This window comes from Mycena indigotica (assembly GCF_014461135.1).
Source record: "Mycena indigotica strain 171206Taipei chromosome Unknown Mind.scaff0012, whole genome shotgun sequence".
Classification (NCBI taxonomy): Eukaryota; Fungi; Basidiomycota; class Agaricomycetes; order Agaricales; family Mycenaceae; genus Mycena; species Mycena indigotica.
The window spans coordinates 842,538-862,556 of NW_023503011.1; the positions used below are offsets into that span (position 1 = coordinate 842,538).

The 20,019-nt window shown below is 50.8% G+C and overlaps 2 protein-coding genes across 2 annotated transcripts; both read right to left on the reverse strand.

The window, feature by feature from the left end:
- Nucleotides 1-15,655: 15,655 nt before the first annotated feature.
- MIND_01230500 (Cytochrome b561 domain-containing protein) lies at nt 15,656-16,427 on the reverse strand (the record flags this gene model as incomplete). Its single annotated transcript, XM_037368803.1, has 2 exons — nt 16,328-16,427; nt 15,656-16,281 (listed from the first exon to the last, which is right to left on the reverse strand). Exons 1-2 carry the CDS (start codon nt 16,383-16,385, stop codon nt 15,656-15,658), a joined length of 684 nt encoding a protein of 227 aa, XP_037214771.1. The 5' UTR covers nt 16,386-16,427.
- Nucleotides 16,428-17,152: 725 nt separating this feature from the next.
- Nucleotides 17,153-19,172, reverse strand: MIND_01230600 (uncharacterized protein; the record flags this gene model as incomplete). Its single annotated transcript, XM_037368804.1, has 10 exons — nt 17,153-17,511; nt 17,561-17,673; nt 17,719-17,867; nt 17,920-18,197; nt 18,245-18,599; nt 18,648-18,694; nt 18,745-18,787; nt 18,840-18,979; nt 19,033-19,105; nt 19,164-19,172. 10 exons carry the CDS (start codon nt 19,170-19,172, stop codon nt 17,153-17,155), a joined length of 1,566 nt encoding a protein of 521 aa, XP_037214772.1.
- Between the last annotated feature and the right edge of the window lie 847 nt (nt 19,173-20,019).

Genomic DNA, 20,019 nt, shown 5'->3' on the forward strand with positions numbered 1-20,019 from the left:
TTGTCCTTGTGTAAGCTCCAAAACTGCGTTCCAATACTGTCAGGGATTGATCCGTTCGAAGCCTGGTTGAACCTTTGTTGGAACATTCTGAGTTCAAGTCCCAAACGCCGCACTGAACCAAATATGCCTTTTAGTTTACACTTCCTTTTAGTATATATAAAGGATTGGATGGGTCCTCTATGTTTGTTTGAGCTCTGCTGTTGTTCAGGATATGCACACAGTAATGCGTGCAATACTCTGGCTACTACCATTGAGCGTTGCACACATTTCTAGGCAAGGCTGTGGCAGGCCAAAGCCTAAGGATGTGACCTTAACTGTGACATTTAATGTTTCTTGAATATCTTATTGAATATTACAGATATGACTAAGCAAATAACATATATGGTAAGCAAATCACTATTTCTTCAGGCTGAAGACCCGTTATATAATTAAGGTATACTGTATAACTCCTAAAACAGGAATCTGTCCAAATTGGGTATGAATTGATGTATCACCAGCCATTTATCAAAATGTCTGATGGCAATCAAAAATGGTTCCACATCCATCAAATAATTGTAGATGCATCAATCCCATCAGTAATATTGTATTATAACACTCAAAAACAAATAAAATGTATTTTTTAAGAATGTGACAAATGTCACTGCCCAGAAATGCGTGCAACACCCAATAGCAGTAGCCAGGGAAATGCAAGCATTACTGAGTGAATCAGCTGTGTTGTTTGGGTTGTTGTAAGAGTCATTCTAAATGGCCAGTTGCTATTAACAACCGTCGAGTCAAAACACCTCCTCACAGATATCTCTCTAATTGGCCATTCGGGACTCATGCCAGTTCTTAAACGTGCACTGTACCCAACAAACGAACAAAAACAGTGGTTTTCTGTGTGTGTTCCAAAATGTGGCTTATCAGCAGGCCACCCAGACTTACTGCAGCATTCTGTATGGGTACAACACCGCGGTGACCGTTATACCTACATGTTAGACCTGCAACGCACACCAGCAAGACCGTTATGTGTTATCCTTGTCAGGTGACCGCAACAGTCGCGCAGTCGGATACCCATTGTTCTGCGCATTGTTCATACATGATTGTTGCGTACTTAAAAGAGATTGTATTTGCCACCCATCTGACACCATCATTAATATCACAATGAAACGAAAACATCACAACCGCTCCCCAACAGGCCCAGACCAAGCACTTATTGAACACATCAACTACCTAGGCAATCTCCTCAAACATCTGCCAACAAATCTTCCCGAAATGCCAGCTAACTCTATGGATGGCATTCACTTCCATCTTGACACGGGAAGACGTGAGGACGGCGGTGCATTCGGTGCTGGTAGCCATGCTCTTGAGGTTGCATTTCAGACTCACCGCACTGGGGGCAAGATCATTATCTGGGAGCGTGGTGCTTGCATTCTGGGACTTGTGCCATTTCTGAAGGAGGTTATTAGGCTAATGAAGGACAAGCGCGAGGAACGAGAGCTTTGGCTCGATGCCTGGCTTGGCCGTCTGACAGAAGCTGCAAAAGCCGCTGGAGCCAAAGTCCCTTCCCGCATTCCAGCCACTGCTGCGCAATCAACCCGAGCCGCCACAGCTCCCGAGCCTCCAAGCAAAGACGATGAACAGCGGCCGCTAGCTAAGAAGCCGCGGACAACCGCACCTATCGATCTCAGCTCTGACGACGAGCTACCAACACCGAAGAAATCACCTGCGCTTATCGATCTCAGCTCCAATGACGAGCTTGAGGTACTGACGGCAAAGAAATCTATCCTTGTCGCTTCTGAGAAATGTTATTGATGTGGAACGATTTTTGATTGCCATCAATAGATCTGATGGCCACATAGAGCTACATCATTTCTGTCCAAAATAGGAAAGTTCATTCTCACAGCCCACCCAACGTTTAACCGGGTCATCGGCCTGAAGAAAAGGAGTTAGCAGTACTACATATAGTAATATCTTAGTCATAGACATCAAATTGATACATCAGTACTGATCTTTGATAATTATATCACAAGACTTTAGGCAAATTGGCTAGCAGTTGCTAGTAAGCTAGAGCTTGAAATTTAGGAAAGCTCTGCCCTAGTCACTGCTTGAAGCTTAGGCCAAATACTACACCTATGGGTGATTGCAGAGGAGACGGTGGCGCTCACTGGTTACGCACAAACTGCTGGCCCAATTAACCACAACATTACTGGCCAAGCAACACTCTTCCAGCTTGGTTTCAAGAAAGGCTGGGACTCAAAGGAGGCCAAGGCCCATTTCGAGTCAAAGCAGTGAGGCCGGTGGGCAGCACGGCGGGATGATCGCATTGAGGAGGAGAAGCGGGTGAAGGAGGAGAGGGAGGAGAGGGAAAAGATGTTGAACACTATGTGGCAGAAGAGGTTCCGCGAGCGCAAAAAGGAGATGGCAACATCCACCACAGCCAACACTGTAACCACTGTGTTGATGAATGGTGCGGCTGCGGCTGCTGGCGGTCCCGCTGCTCCAGTCGACACGGCACTTCTTTCGCGGTCAGATCATCGATTGGAGTGGCGAAAGGAGCGTGACGGTAGCCGGGGTGGTGCAGTTGTGGCCAACAAGCCAGTCAAAGTGAACTGGTTTCATCCACTTCTGTTCAATGATATCAACCGAGTTGTCCACGCAAAAGGATGGGCTCTACGACCAGCAGTTAAGGCACTGCAGAACGAATTCAAAGACGGCCGTTTCGCAAAGCTTCATGCGTGCACAATCAGCCACTGGAAAGTTTCTAAGCTCAACCGTTGGAGCGATAAGACACTGGAGAAGGTTGCGATGCACGGCATTTTACAGAACTCTGGGCGTGTTGGTGTTTTCACCAAGTACCCCAATATCGTTGACTCCGTCGTTTCCACCATTACCGGCATTCGTGAGGCCAAGGGTCCAGTTACCGCCAGTATTACCCAGGCGCTTCTGCGGGCGGAAATTGAAGCTGAGGCACCAGAGCTTTTTAAGCAGGGATTCAAGAACTCGGAAAAATTTGCGCGCGAATTCCTATCAAGCAAATTAAACTTCACATCGCGAGCGGCAACCAGGCCTGCTCACCATCTCCCAGATGACGCCCCACAACAGCTCCTTCGAACATTCTTCCGGCTTCGCTTTGCTGTAAAGTCTGAAAACATCCCACCGAAGGTCAGTTGCCAGCGCAGTCATTTTAAGTACCATACTCACTACAACCACAGCTTGTTGTGAATGCAGACCAGACAGGTGTGCTAATGCTACCTTCTGGCAAGCACACGTTCCATACAAGCGGCGCTAAACAGGTGGACCTTGCGGGAAAAGACAAAAAACGTGCGTACAGCCTCATGGTCACAGTGACACTTGCGGATGATCCACTGCCATTTCAGTGCATCTTTGGTGGAAAAACTGATGCCTCACTCCCTGGCCTTGACGCACCGGGAATGGAGCAGGCAAAGAAATATGGCTTTCTGTTCACACCTGCAAGAAGTGAGAAAGGCAACAGCCACTATGCGACACTTCATACCATGAAGATTTGGGTACTTGAATGCCTCGAACCACATCACCGTCAAGTCATCGAAGATGATGGTCTCCCCGACGACCAGATGATGATAGCGTACATTGATATCTACCCCGTGCATACCAGCACCGGCTTCCAGCAATTTGTCTTCGCAGAAGCCCCACATGTCATCCTCATCTATGTTCCGGGTGGCTGCACCGGGATTGCCCAGCCATGCGATGTCGGCCTCAATCGCATCATCAAGCACTTTCTTAAGCAAGAATTCCAAGCATGGCTCGCACAGTATGCCCGCAACCAAATCGCGCAGGGTGTCGCTCCGCCTGACGTACGCTTTCCGAAGCACATTGGGCCCCTTCGTGATGCCTCTGTTCTGCCACTTGTCAAACTCTATGAGTTCTTGCTGACTTCCAGGGGTCAGCGGCTCATCAAGCAGAGTTTTGAGAAGTGCAAAATTCCTGACTCACCGTGGTGCTTGTCGCAGGACTGTCTCTATGGCGGCCCAAGCGAGAAGGCCCTTCTTAGATATCTGGGGTCTGATCCGACACTCGCAACTGAAATCAGCAATCGATGTGGCGCAGCAAAGCTGGATCGAGTTTTAACGAATGCCGAGAAGGAGGCAGAGGCAGAGGCAGAACTAGATGACTCAAGTTTTAATGATGCCGAGGTTCCACTAGAGGATGTGGTGCGTGCAGTACTGGAGGAGACAGATACAGATGGATTGGAGTCTGTGGGACAACTGGAGGATGTAAACTATATTCATGCTGAGGACCTGTAATATGTATTTTTACAATTTTTTGGACCATTTCCACATCAGTTTAAAACATCTAAAAATATTATTTAAATGAATATCCTGGATCTGCAACACTAAGCCTGTTATGCGTTACATGTTGCAACAACCTGCAACGCAACACAGGCGCCGTTATGCGTTACGTTGTACCCATACAGAATGCTGCAGTACCTGCAGATGGCTTGTGATGAACACTACTAAGGAGAACCTTGCACAGTCTGACCTAAAGCCTGACAGTGATGCATCTAATAGAGTCAGCAGGGGTGGAAGCAGAGTCAGACCAGAGATAGAGGCATCTCCAGAGTCAAAAGAGAAGGCTTCCCTATGTGAAAGAATAGACGTAGTTTTGACGGAGTGTCAAAATTAGATAAGAATGTAGATCAGATTGGTTCTAAACCACCCACGATAAACTATCTCACTGAGTCTGACTGCTGACGGATTGATACAAGGCCAAGCCGTTGTAGAGATCTAGACTAGTACCATAAAACAAGGTTACACCATTGCTTTAGGTAAATAGATGCAATGTAAGTGTCGAGGACTACTTAGATCACACAGCATTCAGAGCAGTGTTGCACTGAAGGGCTAAGGCTTCAGCTTGGTCTAAGGCCTAAACCTTAGGCTAAGGCTTCTCATATACACGTAGGTGGCTGAAGGCCTTAGAGGTCACGTGTACTGTGACAGTCACATCATGATACCGATCAATTGCACGGCTCTCTTTCCCTCTCACGATGGCCTGCGGAAACAACTGGCATGCCCTATGGGCATTCTTCTGGAACCGGCCCAGCCAGAACAGAAGCTATATTTGCGCTGCTTGCCGCGAATGTGTCAAACATTACATGCACCATCCACAGCCTGAATGAGAGGACACCCGCCCGCTGGAGGACCTTGATGAAAATGAGCGTGGTATTTGGCATGAGCTTGGTGTGAAACCAGGCAACTACTGCACAGATATGTACTAACTTAATGCACAGCCTGCAATACCGACGGTGTTCATTGCAATGGTGTCCCTGCCTCAGTTGCCACCCATTTCAATAGGTATCGAGGGCAAGCTGCCTGGGCATATGCATCAGCGGACGCGCGGGAACTAGGCCGGAAGTACAAGGAAGACGAGAAAGCGCGAGCTCATGCCGCCAATGTAGCAGCACCGACCGCTGCTAGCTCAAGCAAACACCCTCATCTTGCAACAGTGAATGTTGGTCCTAGGCCCACACCGACTCCCTCGAATCCACTACCAAAACGCGCCAAGTGTCAACGTCGGGCTCGGGCCGTATCGGGGCGTCGGGGGGTCCGACTTCGAGAGGGTCTGAGGAGCACGAAAGATGGGTGTTCGCCCGGAGAATAGACGATATTAGCCTAGCGACTACATCTTTGTAGGTACGGTTTTATACGTCATGATATTAGGGATGGATCGGATGGGTGCCAGGTCCCAGGGCGGATCGGATGGGCGGTGCGTAGGGCCGCAGGGATGAAGGGAAGGGGCTGGAAGAATGGGGAAGCATCGAGGAGTATGGCGGTATACGGGCCCGTGCATCCTCGTGGCCTGGCGGCCCGACCCGAACCGTGACATCACCCCCTCTGTTGTGGGCGGCGCCTCGACGCCCCTAGGGGTTCGCGTTCCCTGATCTTCCTTTCGGATCTTCCATCGTCCATTCACGAGTTCTTTGCGGGGCGCGAATGGGTTGAGAATATAGAAATCCTCCAGTGCCTCTTCTGCACCTTCGAGTTTGTCCCGCAATTCCCACGTCCACTCTTCCCGAGGATAGCCTTTCCATTGAATTAAGTACCTCAGGCGGTGTCGTCCTTGTTTGCGCACGGAGGGAGATTGGAAAATGGGGCTCACGCGCCAAGTTGGGGGGCAATATCAGTTCGTAGGACATTTTACCGACTTTGCGCTTAACTTTGAACGGCCCGAATCTCTTGTCGTCTAGTTTTTTTGATGGCCGATCGCTGGTGAGGTTCGTACCCTGGAGGTATACTTTGTCCCCTTCGGCGTAGTTCGGGTCCGGGGAGCGCTTCTGATCGTAATACTTCTTCATAGTTTCTTGTGCTTCTTTCATGGCTTCGGCCGCGTCGGCCCGAGCTTCCTTTATTCGCTCGGCAAACACTGTGGCGGCTTCAGTCGGGACCTCTTGTGGAGCTTCGGACCCCTTTCTCGGGTGAAATCCCAGCGTGAGGAAGAAGGGCGAGAACCCTGTCGAGGAGTTTACTTTATCGTTGAAAGCAAATTCCGCTAGGGAAAGCCAATCAGACCAGTCACTCTGCTGGAAGTTGCAGAATGTTCGGAGGTACTGCTCGACCTCCATATTCGCATGCTCTGTTTGCCCGTCCGTCTGCGGGTGGTAAGCCGATGAAGATCGGACCTTGATACCCAGCAATTTGCTCAAGTCGCTCATGAAATGCCCGATGAATTGTTGTCCCCGGTCGCTAGTCACTTCCTCTGGGAATCCGTAGTCCTTCCAGACGTTATCACGATATAGCCGGGCGACTCCTTCCCCGGAGATGTTTCCCGTGCACGGGAGCACACGGATCCCTTTACCCAGTCTGTCGACAATCACGAGAATTGCGTTATACCCGGAGGACTCGGGTAGTTGAACGATCAGATTGATTGATATGCGCTGCCATACCCGAGTCGGCACGCTGTTCGGGACCAGGGTCCATGCGGGGCGTCTCGGGAATATCTTTGTTCGTTGGCACAACGAACAGGCCCGTACGTAGGCCTGGCAGTCGGTCTGGATCGACGGCCACCAATAGTTGCGGGTCGTAAGCTCGAGGGTTCGATGCCATCCCGGATGTCCCACAATAGGGATGTCGTGGTGCTGTCGTAGAACCCGATGCCGCAGTCCCATGGCTGGAGGCACGTACACGAGTCCATTCCGAGTCTTGAAACCGTCGTGCTGTTCCCAGCCTTCCGGTTCTCCCTCTTCCCAGAGTTTGAGGACCTTTTCTTCCGTGGCCGGTTCGGCCCGCCGGATCGAGTCCATTAACCCGTCGCCCTCCGTATGCTCCAATGTGAGCATCACGCGAATCGCGTGTTCCTTGAATAGGCCTGCCGGTAGTAGTACAATGTCCTGGTTATCCTCCTTCCCGTTGTCATACCCGTTTCTTCGGGATAACGTGTCGGCCTGCCCGTTCGTCTTCCTCGGCTTATGTAACAAGGAAAAGTGATACTCGCTCAGTTCGAGCGACCATCGTGCCTGTCGCCGGTTCAGCTTCTTAGCAGTCATGAAGTACTCCAGGTTCTTGTGGTCGGTCCAGATCTCGAACGGCTTTTCTCCCCCGTTTTGGAGATAATGTCGCCATTCGGTAAGGGCCCGCATAATGGCAAGCATTTCTTTATCGTGGATGTCGTAGTTGCGCTCGGTGTTGTTCATGGCCCGAGAGAGAAACGCGATCGGTACCCATTTCCCCTCTTGTTCTTGCAAAAGGACGGCCCCAGTGGCGAAGTCGGAGGAGTCCGCTTCGACCCGCCATGCTCCGTGATCCGTAGGGAAGTGTAGAACTGGTTCGTCAGTGACCCGGTCTATCAACGTCTGAAAAGCCTCCTCCTCTTCCGGTCCCCATTTCCATGGGCTGTCTTTTCGGGTCAGTCGAGTGAGTGGCTTGGCATAGGCGCCGAAGTCCTTGATGAATTGTCGGTAGAAGTTGAGGAACCCCAGGAAGCTTTGCACCTCCGGCAGGTTACGAGGTCGGGGCCATTCACGCACGCCAGCGACCTTGATCGGGTCCATGCGGAGTTGCCCGTTCCCGACGATCACGCCGAGGTATTCGACTTCGTTTCGCCCAAGTCGCACTTGTCCGGTTTCAGATATAGTTGGTTGTCCTTCAGGATCCGCAGAACCTCTTTCACTATCGCGATGTTCGGAGAGGTCGCTGGAGTATATGAGGATGTCGTCCAGGTACACGATCATGCGACCCTGGGAAATCAAGTTGGAAAACAATTCGTTCATCATGGATTGGAACGTGGCCGGTGAGTTGGTGAGGCCGAAAAACATCACGAGGGGTTCAAATAGGCCCCGGTTGGTAATGAACGCAGCCTTCTCTTCCAGCTGGAACCCCACATACAATGCACAAGTGAAGGGATATATCCCAAGGGTACAATGCACAAGTTATGGGTTATAACCCAGGGGAATTTTAAGAAATATTACTCTATTTCATTTTATTCTTTGTTTGAGCTGTTTGGTAGGATATCAGTGATGGGATTGATGTCCTTAATTAAATCTAACCTTTGTTGAATCAGTTTTGAAAGAGATCAATTGTTTTGATGATTACATGATGCTGCATCACTCCTTCCCTAGTTATTATTGATCTCTATTTTCTACTCTCCTAAGAGCCCAATATTACATTGCGAGTCATCGGCCTGAAGAAAAGGTGATTTACGATAACATGTATGATGTCACATTAGTCACATTATGCTTTTATGGTATATTTTGGTATATATATAACCCACCACTTGTGCATTGTACCTTTGGGTTATAACCCACAACTTGTGCATTGCATGTGCTGAAACAGGTGTCGCGGCTGCTTACGAGGCCAAGGATTTGCACGGGTCTTCGTGGTGTTTCAAGTTCTGGGAGTGTACGGACGAGGAGGGCGTGTACACCTTGTTGGAGATGGACTCGCAATTTGCGGACCTTCAAGCGCTGTCGGAGAATTTCCTCTACTGGCGCTTCTGCTTCCGTTTCCTGCCCCGCTCCAACACCCTTCGGGCGCAACATCGGCGTCGTTCGGAGGACAAGGGGCACTCTACTCATCCCAACGTTCGGAACCGGCATGCGGGCCGTCAACCATCCCCGCGACGCCCCCGGGCTTCGACACGGGGCTCCCGAACCGGGCCCGCGCGTTGGCGTTCCCATTCCTCTTCTCCCCCGGCGCTCGGCTTCTCCGATCCGTCAGCCAGCGCCGCCTCCTCGTGCACGGTCTCCTGTTCCTCGCCACTCCGCACCGGTTACCCCGGCCGGACCTCCCCGCACTGGGCCGCGTAGGGACGCGAGCCGCCCTGAGGCAGGGACCAGTTCCGGTCGTGCGGGCCCCTCGACGATGGGGGACATGCTTTTCCGCCCAGAGAATTACCCGGACGTGACGCTCTGGTTCGGCGAGCCGTCACCGGTTCGGGCCGCCGCCGAGGCGCACCGTTTGTTGGACGACCCGGATGTGGCCCAATCGTGCCGGTTCTCCGCTGTGGGGGTGACGCTGCTGCACCAGTTGCTGACCCGGCCCCAGGATAACCCTCTGTCCACCGGCGTCTTGCGTTCACTCCGGTCCGAAACTTCGCATGTTGATGCAGCCGGCGGATTTCAAACTGATGGATTACCTGGGGCACCGGTTCTCTTCGGCTCAAATGGTGGAGTTGTACACTCGGGTGCGGGGCGTCTTCGGTGCCGTTGATGACTCGGGGTCGACCCGGCTCGACTTGTGGGAGCAGAGGGCCGCCGCTGATCGTCGCCAGGCCGGTCGCTCGGTCCCCGTTCCTGGGGGTACTCGGCCTGGGTCGGGGTCGCGACGTTCACCTCTGTCGGGTCCTTCAGCAGGTCGAAAAGGAAAGGGTCGTGTGTAGCCGGCAGGTGTTTTTTTTTTGTATTTTATTATTTTATACCTCTTGTTTTTGGACTTTTTTGCAATAAACTGTGTTGCCTTCTTGTGTGTTCTGTTTGTGCGGGCGTAAGGGGATCGCTTAGATTCTGTCAGACTGCGGGTCGGGCCGTGCAAGGACCTCTCCTAAGAACGCGCGCCCGGAACAGAACAGACGGATAGTCGGGCCCGCAGGTACGGCGGGCGGGTAGATCGAAAACCGAAAGGGCCCGTGAACTCGGTCCCTTGCCGTGGTCGGTGGTCGAAGGTTCGAATCGGGTCGTGTCGGGCCCGATGAGTCGATAACGTCTCCTTGCACGGAGTAAGATAGTTCTTCAGACGATCTAAGCGATAGAGTACAGGGTACGCTATCATGCCTTATATACGCGGGCCCGCAAAGGGGGTGATCGGACACCCTGGCCTCTCCTCCTCCTCCTCGCTCCTGTTCCTGGCCGCAGAGGGGACGATTGTACATCCCTTGTAGGCCAGGCGCTACTCCTAACCTCCTAGCACTCCTCCCCAGTCCCCTTGTGTCGAGTTGGGCTCGGCAACGGCTCGACGCTTCGTTCTTGGTCACGTGCTTCCCACGTGTGCGTTCCTGCTACTGGGGCGCATGTCCCCGTCGTCACGTGCTGCGTGCTACGGGCCCGCGATGGCCCGACACCAGCGCCGGAGCGGACGGGCCAGGTCTTATCCGTGACATTATTGGTGGGCGGCTGCTACAAGATGAAGCATTGAAGGTGATGGAGGAAACACAGAGTGCGCCGGGGTAAGAAAGCTGGTGTATTGTACATGTTTCCTTCCCGCTTTGGTCGTTGCTAAAGGCTTGTCAGCGTTGACGGCTGGAAAGGCCAAAAACACCAGTCTGTCAATGGTGTCTATGCCAATGTCGACAGCAAGTCGTATCCCATCGACCTCATTGATGCCACGGGCGCTGCCCAAGGACAGACCGGGTCTCTGCACCCAGTCCGTCGAGATAATTGAGGACATTGAGCACATCTACGAGTGTGTCGTCACACGCACTTTATGACAGATGGCGGCAGTCTAAAGGCATGAAAGCTTCTCCTGAAGCTGTGACCTTATTTGTTTGCAGTCTCATGTATGGCACACCAGGTTGGTAGTTCCAGAAAAAAATCTCCTGAGCTCATCTGCATGCAGTTCCAGCTTATTCTTGGCGATTATTTCAAGTCCTGGGACGCGGCCAAGTCAATCGCTGAGCAAGCAACTGCCGTTACTTCCTGGATCAAGAATCATAGCAAGGTTTGGGTTATCTTCGATGCTGCTCAGCTTAAACTTGGCACAAAAACTGCCCTTGCTTACCTGGTCACGTGTCTCACCCGCTGGACCATGCATTTTACCACATTTGCCCAGTTAGTCGATCTCAAGAAGGCTATCACTATGGCTGTTGGCTGGCAGTGTGACAACATCATCAAGGCACAGGTTGGGGCTGCCCAATCAACAGAAGCTGCATGATTGTCGGCCGATGCGAAGGAGCACTGTGACATGGTTGATGATTCCGCGTTCTGGGATGGGCTTGAGCAGGTGCTCAGTGATATAGAAGCTATCTGCTACGTGACAAATCTGGCGCAGAGGGATTTGACGTGAGCGGACCAGGTACTACTAGGGCTGGTCGGGGTGTATCTCCGGTTTGTGGAGCAACCTGAAATGGCTCTGAGGGATGAGATGGTGCGGCGCCTTGAGAAGCGCTGGGGTGAATGGGACCATGTTTGTCATTGCCCTTATACTCAATCCCTGGGAGCAGCTGTCATGCTTTAGCAATAGCACTAATCTCGATCATTTCAAGGTCATTGATATTGTAGACCAGGAATGTAGCTTTTTTCGCTGCGAAATGTGACTGATCTTTTTATAGATGTATCGCCGACTTGCCCTTCGTCCCGGCTCAAAGGCGACAGTTGCAGGTGAGACTGCTGTTTTCAATGCAGTTGGAGACTATCTTGCTGGTATCCACTGTTTTGCATCCTAGACAAAGCATGTTGCAAGTGGGGAGAAGTATGCTATTGATGAGGTATAATTTTCTCTCCAACTCGTACTCGCCAATACTCAGTTAACTAGACATATGACCCAAATCAGTGGTAGATTGGCTACCTTAACACAATGGTGTACGAACTTGCTGAGTTGGCGCTTCTCATTTTCAAGATTATCGTGAATCAAGCTGCTGTTGAACGGGTCTTTTCATTTGTCAAGGAAACCACCAAGGATCGACGAAACTGTCTCGGATTAGACAAGACTAAGGAGTTGCTCCTGGTTTGTGTCCGCATTTGGTCTGTTGGGGCTGGCTGAATATGATGCAGGTACCTTATAAAATTCACTCCAAGCACCAAACTGTGGGAATATTTAAGGAGCGACACGTGTTGAATACGACACAAAATGATGGAAAGAACTGGTTGATTGTACTGACTAGCTAGCTTAAATACAAATGTAGAACAAGAATATCTAAATCTGTCTGTACAAAGGCAGTATCCTAAGTAGTATAATGAGCAAGGAAAAAGAAAGGCAAGTGTGCATTGGGCACAAGTCCATACGCGATGTGTCCACGTGACACAGCAGACGCATAACGACACGCTACGGTTTGTAAGTCCAACAACGCGTATAAAATAACCACAAGAATGTTGTAGCACTTCTTGCAGTTCCACGTTATGCCAATCCTCTGCAGGGCCAAAACAATGAGGATCCGTCCGAGCGTGGCCGAGCTCTAGTGCAGTCCCAATCTGTATAGAAAACAGCAATGGCGGGATGGATTGCCGATTCCTGCACAGCTGCTGAAGCAACAGAAGAGGTAGGCAATGATATGGCTGCTGACAGCATGGAAGAGGACAATTCTACCCCACTACCTGATAACCAGCCCCCGTGTAGGCCCCGACAGTGGCATAAACTTACTCTGCACAGTCTTTTTGGGATATCTCCTGTTAAAGAATCACTTCCGAACGCGGGTTTCATAAAGAGCACAAGAGGAGGAGGAGCAGTATATGCAGGTGATGGCTGAGTTGGATGAGGATAATGATGAGCTGGATGATGGTGCAATCGAGATAGATGATGATGAGGTCTTTAAACCGTAGCATTCAATTTATTATATTCAATTATTGCGATCAAAAATTTCCTTTTATGGACACTAAGACCTAAGCCCTGAATAAGGTCTATGCCTTATGCTAAGGTCTAAGCCCTTAGCATATAATGAAGGCCTTTATTAAGGCCTTCTATGTATCACTGGTTCAGAGTTCAACTGAATAGTATTGCAGGGTAAGAAGAGAGTGTCCTGCATTAGTCTGTGCTTATACTTATATAGGGATCCTTTGATAACTCCAGCCTAGCGGGACCAATAAGCCAGTGGCAGTGCCGCCCGACATCACACCCTGACAGTCCAGACCCAGTAGGGAAAACAAAAGTAACATGATGTTTCTTTAATAACTCTTACAGCACATTAACATTACTCAACTGAGCACAGCTAGCTAAAAGGGCATAATATTGAGAGAAAAACAAACATAAAGGAGAAGTGCAAGTTGATTAGAGTGCATCACTGTAGGGTATTTTGATCAACTGTCTACCTATTTGTAATGTAGACACCTGATCAAAACACTCAAATATGACTATCATACACATATGATGTAAAGGCCAAATAATGGGACAAAACAAACTGTATATATATGTGATATAATTACATCTGAAATTGTTTTGTACTATCTTATTATAATTAAGTGTCTGCCACTTTCTTTTTGTAATTTGGAGCTAAAAAGGTTGTTTTGATTTACAATGATTTTTCACAAGGAGTTTTTTTTGGGTCAATGTAACATATAATGTAAGCAGTTGATTGAAAGAGGACAGTATACTACCATAGTGTAAGTCCAATATGCTATGAAAATAATCTCAATAGCTGAATGCTACGGTGACCAGTTCAAGAAATAGAGGGGAAAAGATCATTCAAATTTAGCCTCTGCTCTTTCCATTTGTATGGCATGCGCTGTGATGTCAATTCAAGAAATGCAAGATGTCTGACACATGCATTGAAGTCTTGGTTCCTGAAACATATCAGAGTCTATATAAGCTATTGTATAAAGCAAAGGAGAAGAAGAAAGACTTACTCTGCAATGACTTTGAATAAGGAGACTACTTGGCTGAAAGCTTTAGGTGGAGGCTCTGCTGACCACTTAATATAGCCCTCACTAGCCACCCAGTCAATCAGTGCAACCCAGGTTTCCGAGTTTGGACCAAGTTCTAAGATTTCTGGCAGAAGATGAATAGACTGGGAAGGTTTTTCCAGGAACCCTTCGCCCAACATAGAAAAATGATGATATAGCAATATCAATTGCTCTGCTGCTTTATGGGCACTAAACACAACTTTCACTGTCAGTTTGAAGCTATCCTGCAGTGTATTTGACTTTGAGATAATATTTTCAGAATCCAATCCAATGTCAGCAAGGAAGACATACAGCTGTTAAGAGTTCATTGAGGGCAGGTGTAAGAATTTCATTCTGAAGGACAATTCCTATTATCTTGTCCATATGGATTTCTGAACCTTCAGACTTGCAAAGTGCATTTACAAGTGCATCAGCTCCTGCCCTATAGTTGCAGAGAGTAGCAAGAGCAGCATATGTAGATGTATGCCTTTTAAACCACATCAGATTATATGTATAGGCTACTTATGTAAATATCAATAGCTTACGATTGATTTGTTGTGAGCAATTGAGATATGCATGGTGAAAGCACTAAAATGGGCAATTGTGTTCCAGCTTCAGCAATAGCCTTGAGGAGATAGAGACTAGAAACACGTGCAGCATTTGGACTAGGCTGTACTAGAAAGGAACCAAGAAGGTCTGGCTCCTGGAAGAGAATCCACTCTGTAATTTGTTGCTGACTTCCACTTGTGAAGGCAAGATATAGTTGGTTAAACAAGAGAGCTTTAACTTGAGTCGAGATATACATTGATCTGGAATATTAAGCGCAATGAAAGAGATATGATGCCATTGATTTGCACACCTGAGATATATGCCATACAGCAATAAGGTATCATTTGCTAGATAATCAGAGGAATGTGCTTTGAGGAGCTGACGGGCAGCACGGTTATGTAAATATCGGAGCAAAGGCTTTGTGGTAGCATGCAAATCAAAGGTTGCTCCAACATTGTTTCGATCTGACCACCAGCTGTGGACACTGTGAAGGCTGGGAATTGAGAGTGAGCGGGAAAGCGGTGGCATCGGTCGTTGGGGGGTAGTGGACAGGGTCTCTATGGCATCAGGATCCATCATCTTATACTAGTCGGCCGAATTCATTGATAATCAGTCATCTTTTCATGACTATGTTTAAACCTGTACTCAATTTGCCGTGCACTGGCATCAGAAAGGAGCAGATCGCTACTAGTACGCCTTGACATGCTGTAGATCGTGAGGCGGGTGTTGCTGTGGGAGTTCTAAAATTACAACTTGAGACCAGCTGTGGAACTGGTCCAATGCATACACGCCGCAGGAACGAATATGATGCAAATGCCCTCCGAGTCAACCTCCCAGCGTCAGAGTTTCTTGCAAGTCTCGCGGGCGGGCTGCCAGCGCCGGAGCGGTAGACGTGTCGCCTGGCCCGCAGAACAAGAGTGTGGAGTCACAGCCTGGAGGCGCCGCTCAGTCTGCGGCGAGAACCATGATGTGGCGATCGGCAAAGAGGACACGTCATCATGTCACGCATCACGTCATGCGTCACGTCAACAATTTTCATCCAAAGCACTCGTTCTTACAGAAATATGAGCACCACCACTAGTCTTGCCTAGAGAACAACACGCTCCACTGGCACGATTGACCCGGACTCTACGCTTCGACCGCGACTTTTTCCTCGCTACCACCATCTAATGAGGCGGCGGCTCTCTGTGTCTTTTTGGCCCGAAGTGGCTCCATGACCCAGCCAAACAAGTACGCCGCGACCTCGATCCCAAAAAACAACCAATAAACGACCACAATGCCACTCGGCACACGGGTGCCCATGTCGCTGACGGTGTCCCACTCGTCCATGCCCGTCTTAACACCAGCATAGAGCAGCGCTGTCATTGCAACGCCGCAAAACACGTGCAGGTGGCGGAGGGCGTGCTTCGGGGTCGAAAGGGTGGGAAACGCGGCGCCTTTCTGTGCCCCGGCCGGGCCCGCAGAGTGGGTGTAGTGCGCGGCGATTCCGAGGAGGTATTGGAGGAGGAAGAGGATAAGGATGGCGAGGCCTAGGTCGTGATGCGCATCCGCTTTAGGGCCGGTGAGCTGGACGATGTGGGAGGCGCCGGACAGAACCGCGACGATGCCAACAGCGAATACGATGATGATGCACGATGCAGTGACTGACTGGAGCCAGAGGTGCGCCTTGAACCACCATGGGCGACCCCGAAAGTATCGCCCGATTAGGATGGCGGCAGGGGCAGTGAAGAGGGTAGCGATGCACGCGAAGACGGCTGGCGAAAGGTGAGCAAACACAATGGCCTCAATCTAACGATTCACCATGCGCAATGATCATTTTGTCGTGGTAGTCGACTCCGTCGGTGGGCTTCTTGGCCATCTTGCTCAAGTGTGGATACAGCGAAGTACGGGGGGGACTTTGGGTGTCGGGTCTTGTTCGTCTCGACTGACAAGGCATTTTTATCTGTCTCAAACTCATGGGTTCTTGTGAGAGTGTTCCCCTCCATGCGGGAAAGTTATTTTCGGTTTCGCTGACCCTGCAATCTAGCTTCGGTGAACATTGGACTTCGCTCGACAACATCGATATTTCCGAAAATTCGACCACAAAACAGTATTTTGGCATTTACTATCACCTGCCCGACTCCAAGCGGCTCCGCGTCCCTGCATTAAACTTGAAGGCGCATTTTACGGGTGAGACAATCGGTCCTATTGCGGCTATCATCTTATCCTCCTTATCTGATACGATTGCTTCTCAGGTTCTTATCAGATTGCAGGCATGCGGCTTCCTGAACTTTACTCGCAAAGCGTCCGACAGCAAATCCAACCCAAACCCACCCTGCCATTTTGTTGGTACTGCCTGCCCGTCGATTCAAGAGATTTCCGAGTTGATCAAGCAGCCGACACAGCTCTCGATGACCAAACTCGGTTTTTACTAGTAGGCGAGCAGCTTACTCGGATCAGACGATACCAATCGCGCTTCTCTTGACGTGGAATACAGGCGTGCCATCGGAAATGGGCATCGGAGACCCGTTCGTAACGATTTCCTCCGTGGCATTACATGGGGTCAATGTTAATAGGATTACAAAACACAACGAATGCCGCATAACATCCCGCTCATCATAGAGTTTGGCTGATAATCCTGGGTAGTTACTGTCCCTCCGCCTCCGCGCGCTTCAGGCCCAACTTCCCGCGCTCGAGTCGTATACCCAGCCCTTCAAACATCTCCCCGCGGAAGTTCGGCTGCCACTGCAGCGCCTCGAGCGCCTTTCTGGCCTGTACCCTTCGCAACACGATCTCCACCTCCATGTCGTCCCCCGCGATCGCCTTGATTTCTTCGACGCTCTTCAGCGGGCCCTCGTGCGCCAGAAGTTGAGGGTCTACACGCTTGGCGACCTCCGCATGCATTTCTGGATCGGTCATGCCCATTGCGTATTCGCAGAAGTCCATCGTCGACTGCAGCAGGTCTTCTGTTACGCCTTTGTTCGTGTCTGCCATACCTTGGATGACTAGGTTGAAGGTCAGCGCGTGAGCGGCGGATCTAAACACAATGTGTACCAGGTCGAATGAAGGAGAACGCGCGGTCGTAGTTGTCCTCCTCCACATCCGTCAGTACTGACGCGCTTTGATGGAGGATCTGGCGGTAGGCGGCGAGTACGACTATCATAAATCTGCATCAAGGGTAAGCAGAATCATTGAGAGTGAGGGAAGCTAACCGAGTGTAGGACGCGCCAACTTTGGCAGTGTGGAATTTGGCGGCTTCCTCCTCTGTGCAATCGCCCCGGATTGAAGCGCCGATGGTCGCAGCGGCCGTGAGCCCGCCGTTAAAAGCGAGATGAACACCGGAGGAGAAGTATGGGTCAATCTTGCGAAAACTATTGTCAGATTATACGGTCATCAAAGCCAAGCAAACTCACGAAAGCGCCAGCGTCGCCAGCAATACGGTAGTTTGGACCGGCGTGGACGGGTGCGGAGTAGCTGTAGTCTCCGGCAGTCATCACCTCGCCATGGAACGTTGCGGGCTGGAGGAACTTGGTGACACCTGGCACTAACGAGAGCTGGCTGTTATAGAAGTCCCGCATGGCGTTGGGGCCGGAAAAGCCTTTCTTTTTCTCCTTTGCGACCTCTTCCTTCAAGACAATGCCAACAGATACCTTATCCGTCAGCGGAATAAACCAAGCCCAACCACTCTCGTCTAATTGGCGGTGAAAACTCCGCAGGTGGGACACCACTGCGACATACCAGTCAACGCCTCCACCCAAATGGCATTCTCTCGGCTCGTTCCCGGCGCATACATCTCCTGGCCCGTCCAGTATCCCCAATACGCGACGCTTCTGAGCGCCTGGTTGAAATGGCGATTCTTCAAGTAGCGCGTCGACATCAGCCCATTTCTCCCTGAAGCATCAACCAGATATTTGAATCTAATCTCGCCCGATGTCCCCTGGTCGCTCTTCCACTCGAGCGATACGGGCTGAAACTTCGTGGGCTCAACGTCGGGGTCCGCAAACTTGATTGCACCGACAGTCACTCCCTCGACCACGCGTGCACCGTGTTGGGCGGCGTTGCGGAGAAGGAGCTCGTCGAAATCGGCGCGCGTCTGGTGATGTTTATGAGCTCTTCAGGCAGAAGGATGCTGGAGACTCACAACGTTCCACGCGGCGTTATTTGGGTTGGGGTTGATAAAGTCCGTGTCTGCGCTCCCCATGAGTCTGGGCGTGGATCGGGACTCAGCGAAGACTCACAGCCTTCACGCTTATTGCGGGCGAATTTGAACGCTGCGCCGACCTACTCTGGAATCAGCACAACACTTCGGCATTGACCACAAGAACGAAATTACTTTTACCAGGAAGCCGAAATTGTCGACCTTCTGCTCGGCGTCGATGAAGCGCAAGAATGGCCGGCATGAGGGCAGCAGACTCTCGCCGATATGGTATCTTGGAAAGTGCTCTTTCTCCAACAGTGTTACCTGGTAGCCCTCTTCAAGTTCGCGTGAATTAGTACTGACCTGCCGCAGAAACAAAAGAACCCACCGCAAGCGAGAGCGGCAGCGGCGTAGGATCCGGCTGGTCCACCGCCAATGACGAGGATATCGGAGTATTCGGGCTGGTTGTCAGGAAAGCTTCAGCCAGCTGAGCGGCATCAACCGGAAGGCACTACGCACAATTTCCATCTTGGAGGGCCTGAGGAGAAGGTGACCAGGGAAAAATTGGGGAAGAAAGAAGCGCACCAGAACCACTTCCTCGGCTTGACCCTCTGAATATATATGGGCTCGGCGACGGCCTGCGATTACTCCTACCAACTAGTGCACGGCGCGCCTACACCACTAAGCGGACTGCGTTAAGCGACGGCTTCGCCCCCACAAATACTACGCGAATCAGACCAGCATCATTGCAGCATGGCGCCGCAGGGAAAGTGGACATGTCCGTACTTACGGCCTTCCTATATAATGTCCCGCGTCACGACGCCAATATCTGCCAATATTTGGGCATCTGATCCAGGAAAGGAAGGAGGAGAACCTCTGAGGGCATGTTCTTTGCGATTTCCAGAATTATGTTGCCATAATATTGCCATATTTGATGTCCTTGATTCAGCTGGCTCTAGAACTCAGAAGCAGTTTGCCGACCGACGACCGTCAAAGATCAATCATCAGCGTGTTGGTAGACGATCATGGCATGTCCGAGTCTAGACCGTCTGTTGTCCAACATCGGTTGTGGCCGCCCGAGGACGATGTTGTGTCGGCTATAACCGTGACACAGGATGTGTCACGTGAGTGTCACGTGACACGCAATGACGTGTCCTCCTTGAAGTTCTCGATCCGCCTTCATGGGTTCTTCGGTCCCGCCATTGGCACAGACCTTCATCAATGACATCGACCGTAACGCCGCCCTCGCGCTCAACCAGCTCGCCCTCGCCTTCTTCGTGATATACGTGGGCGCGCTGACCGCAGTGCTTTCCCCGCGTCTGCCGTCGCTGCTCTGGCGCACGGCGGGCGTCGCCCTGCTGCTCGGGGTTGCGCT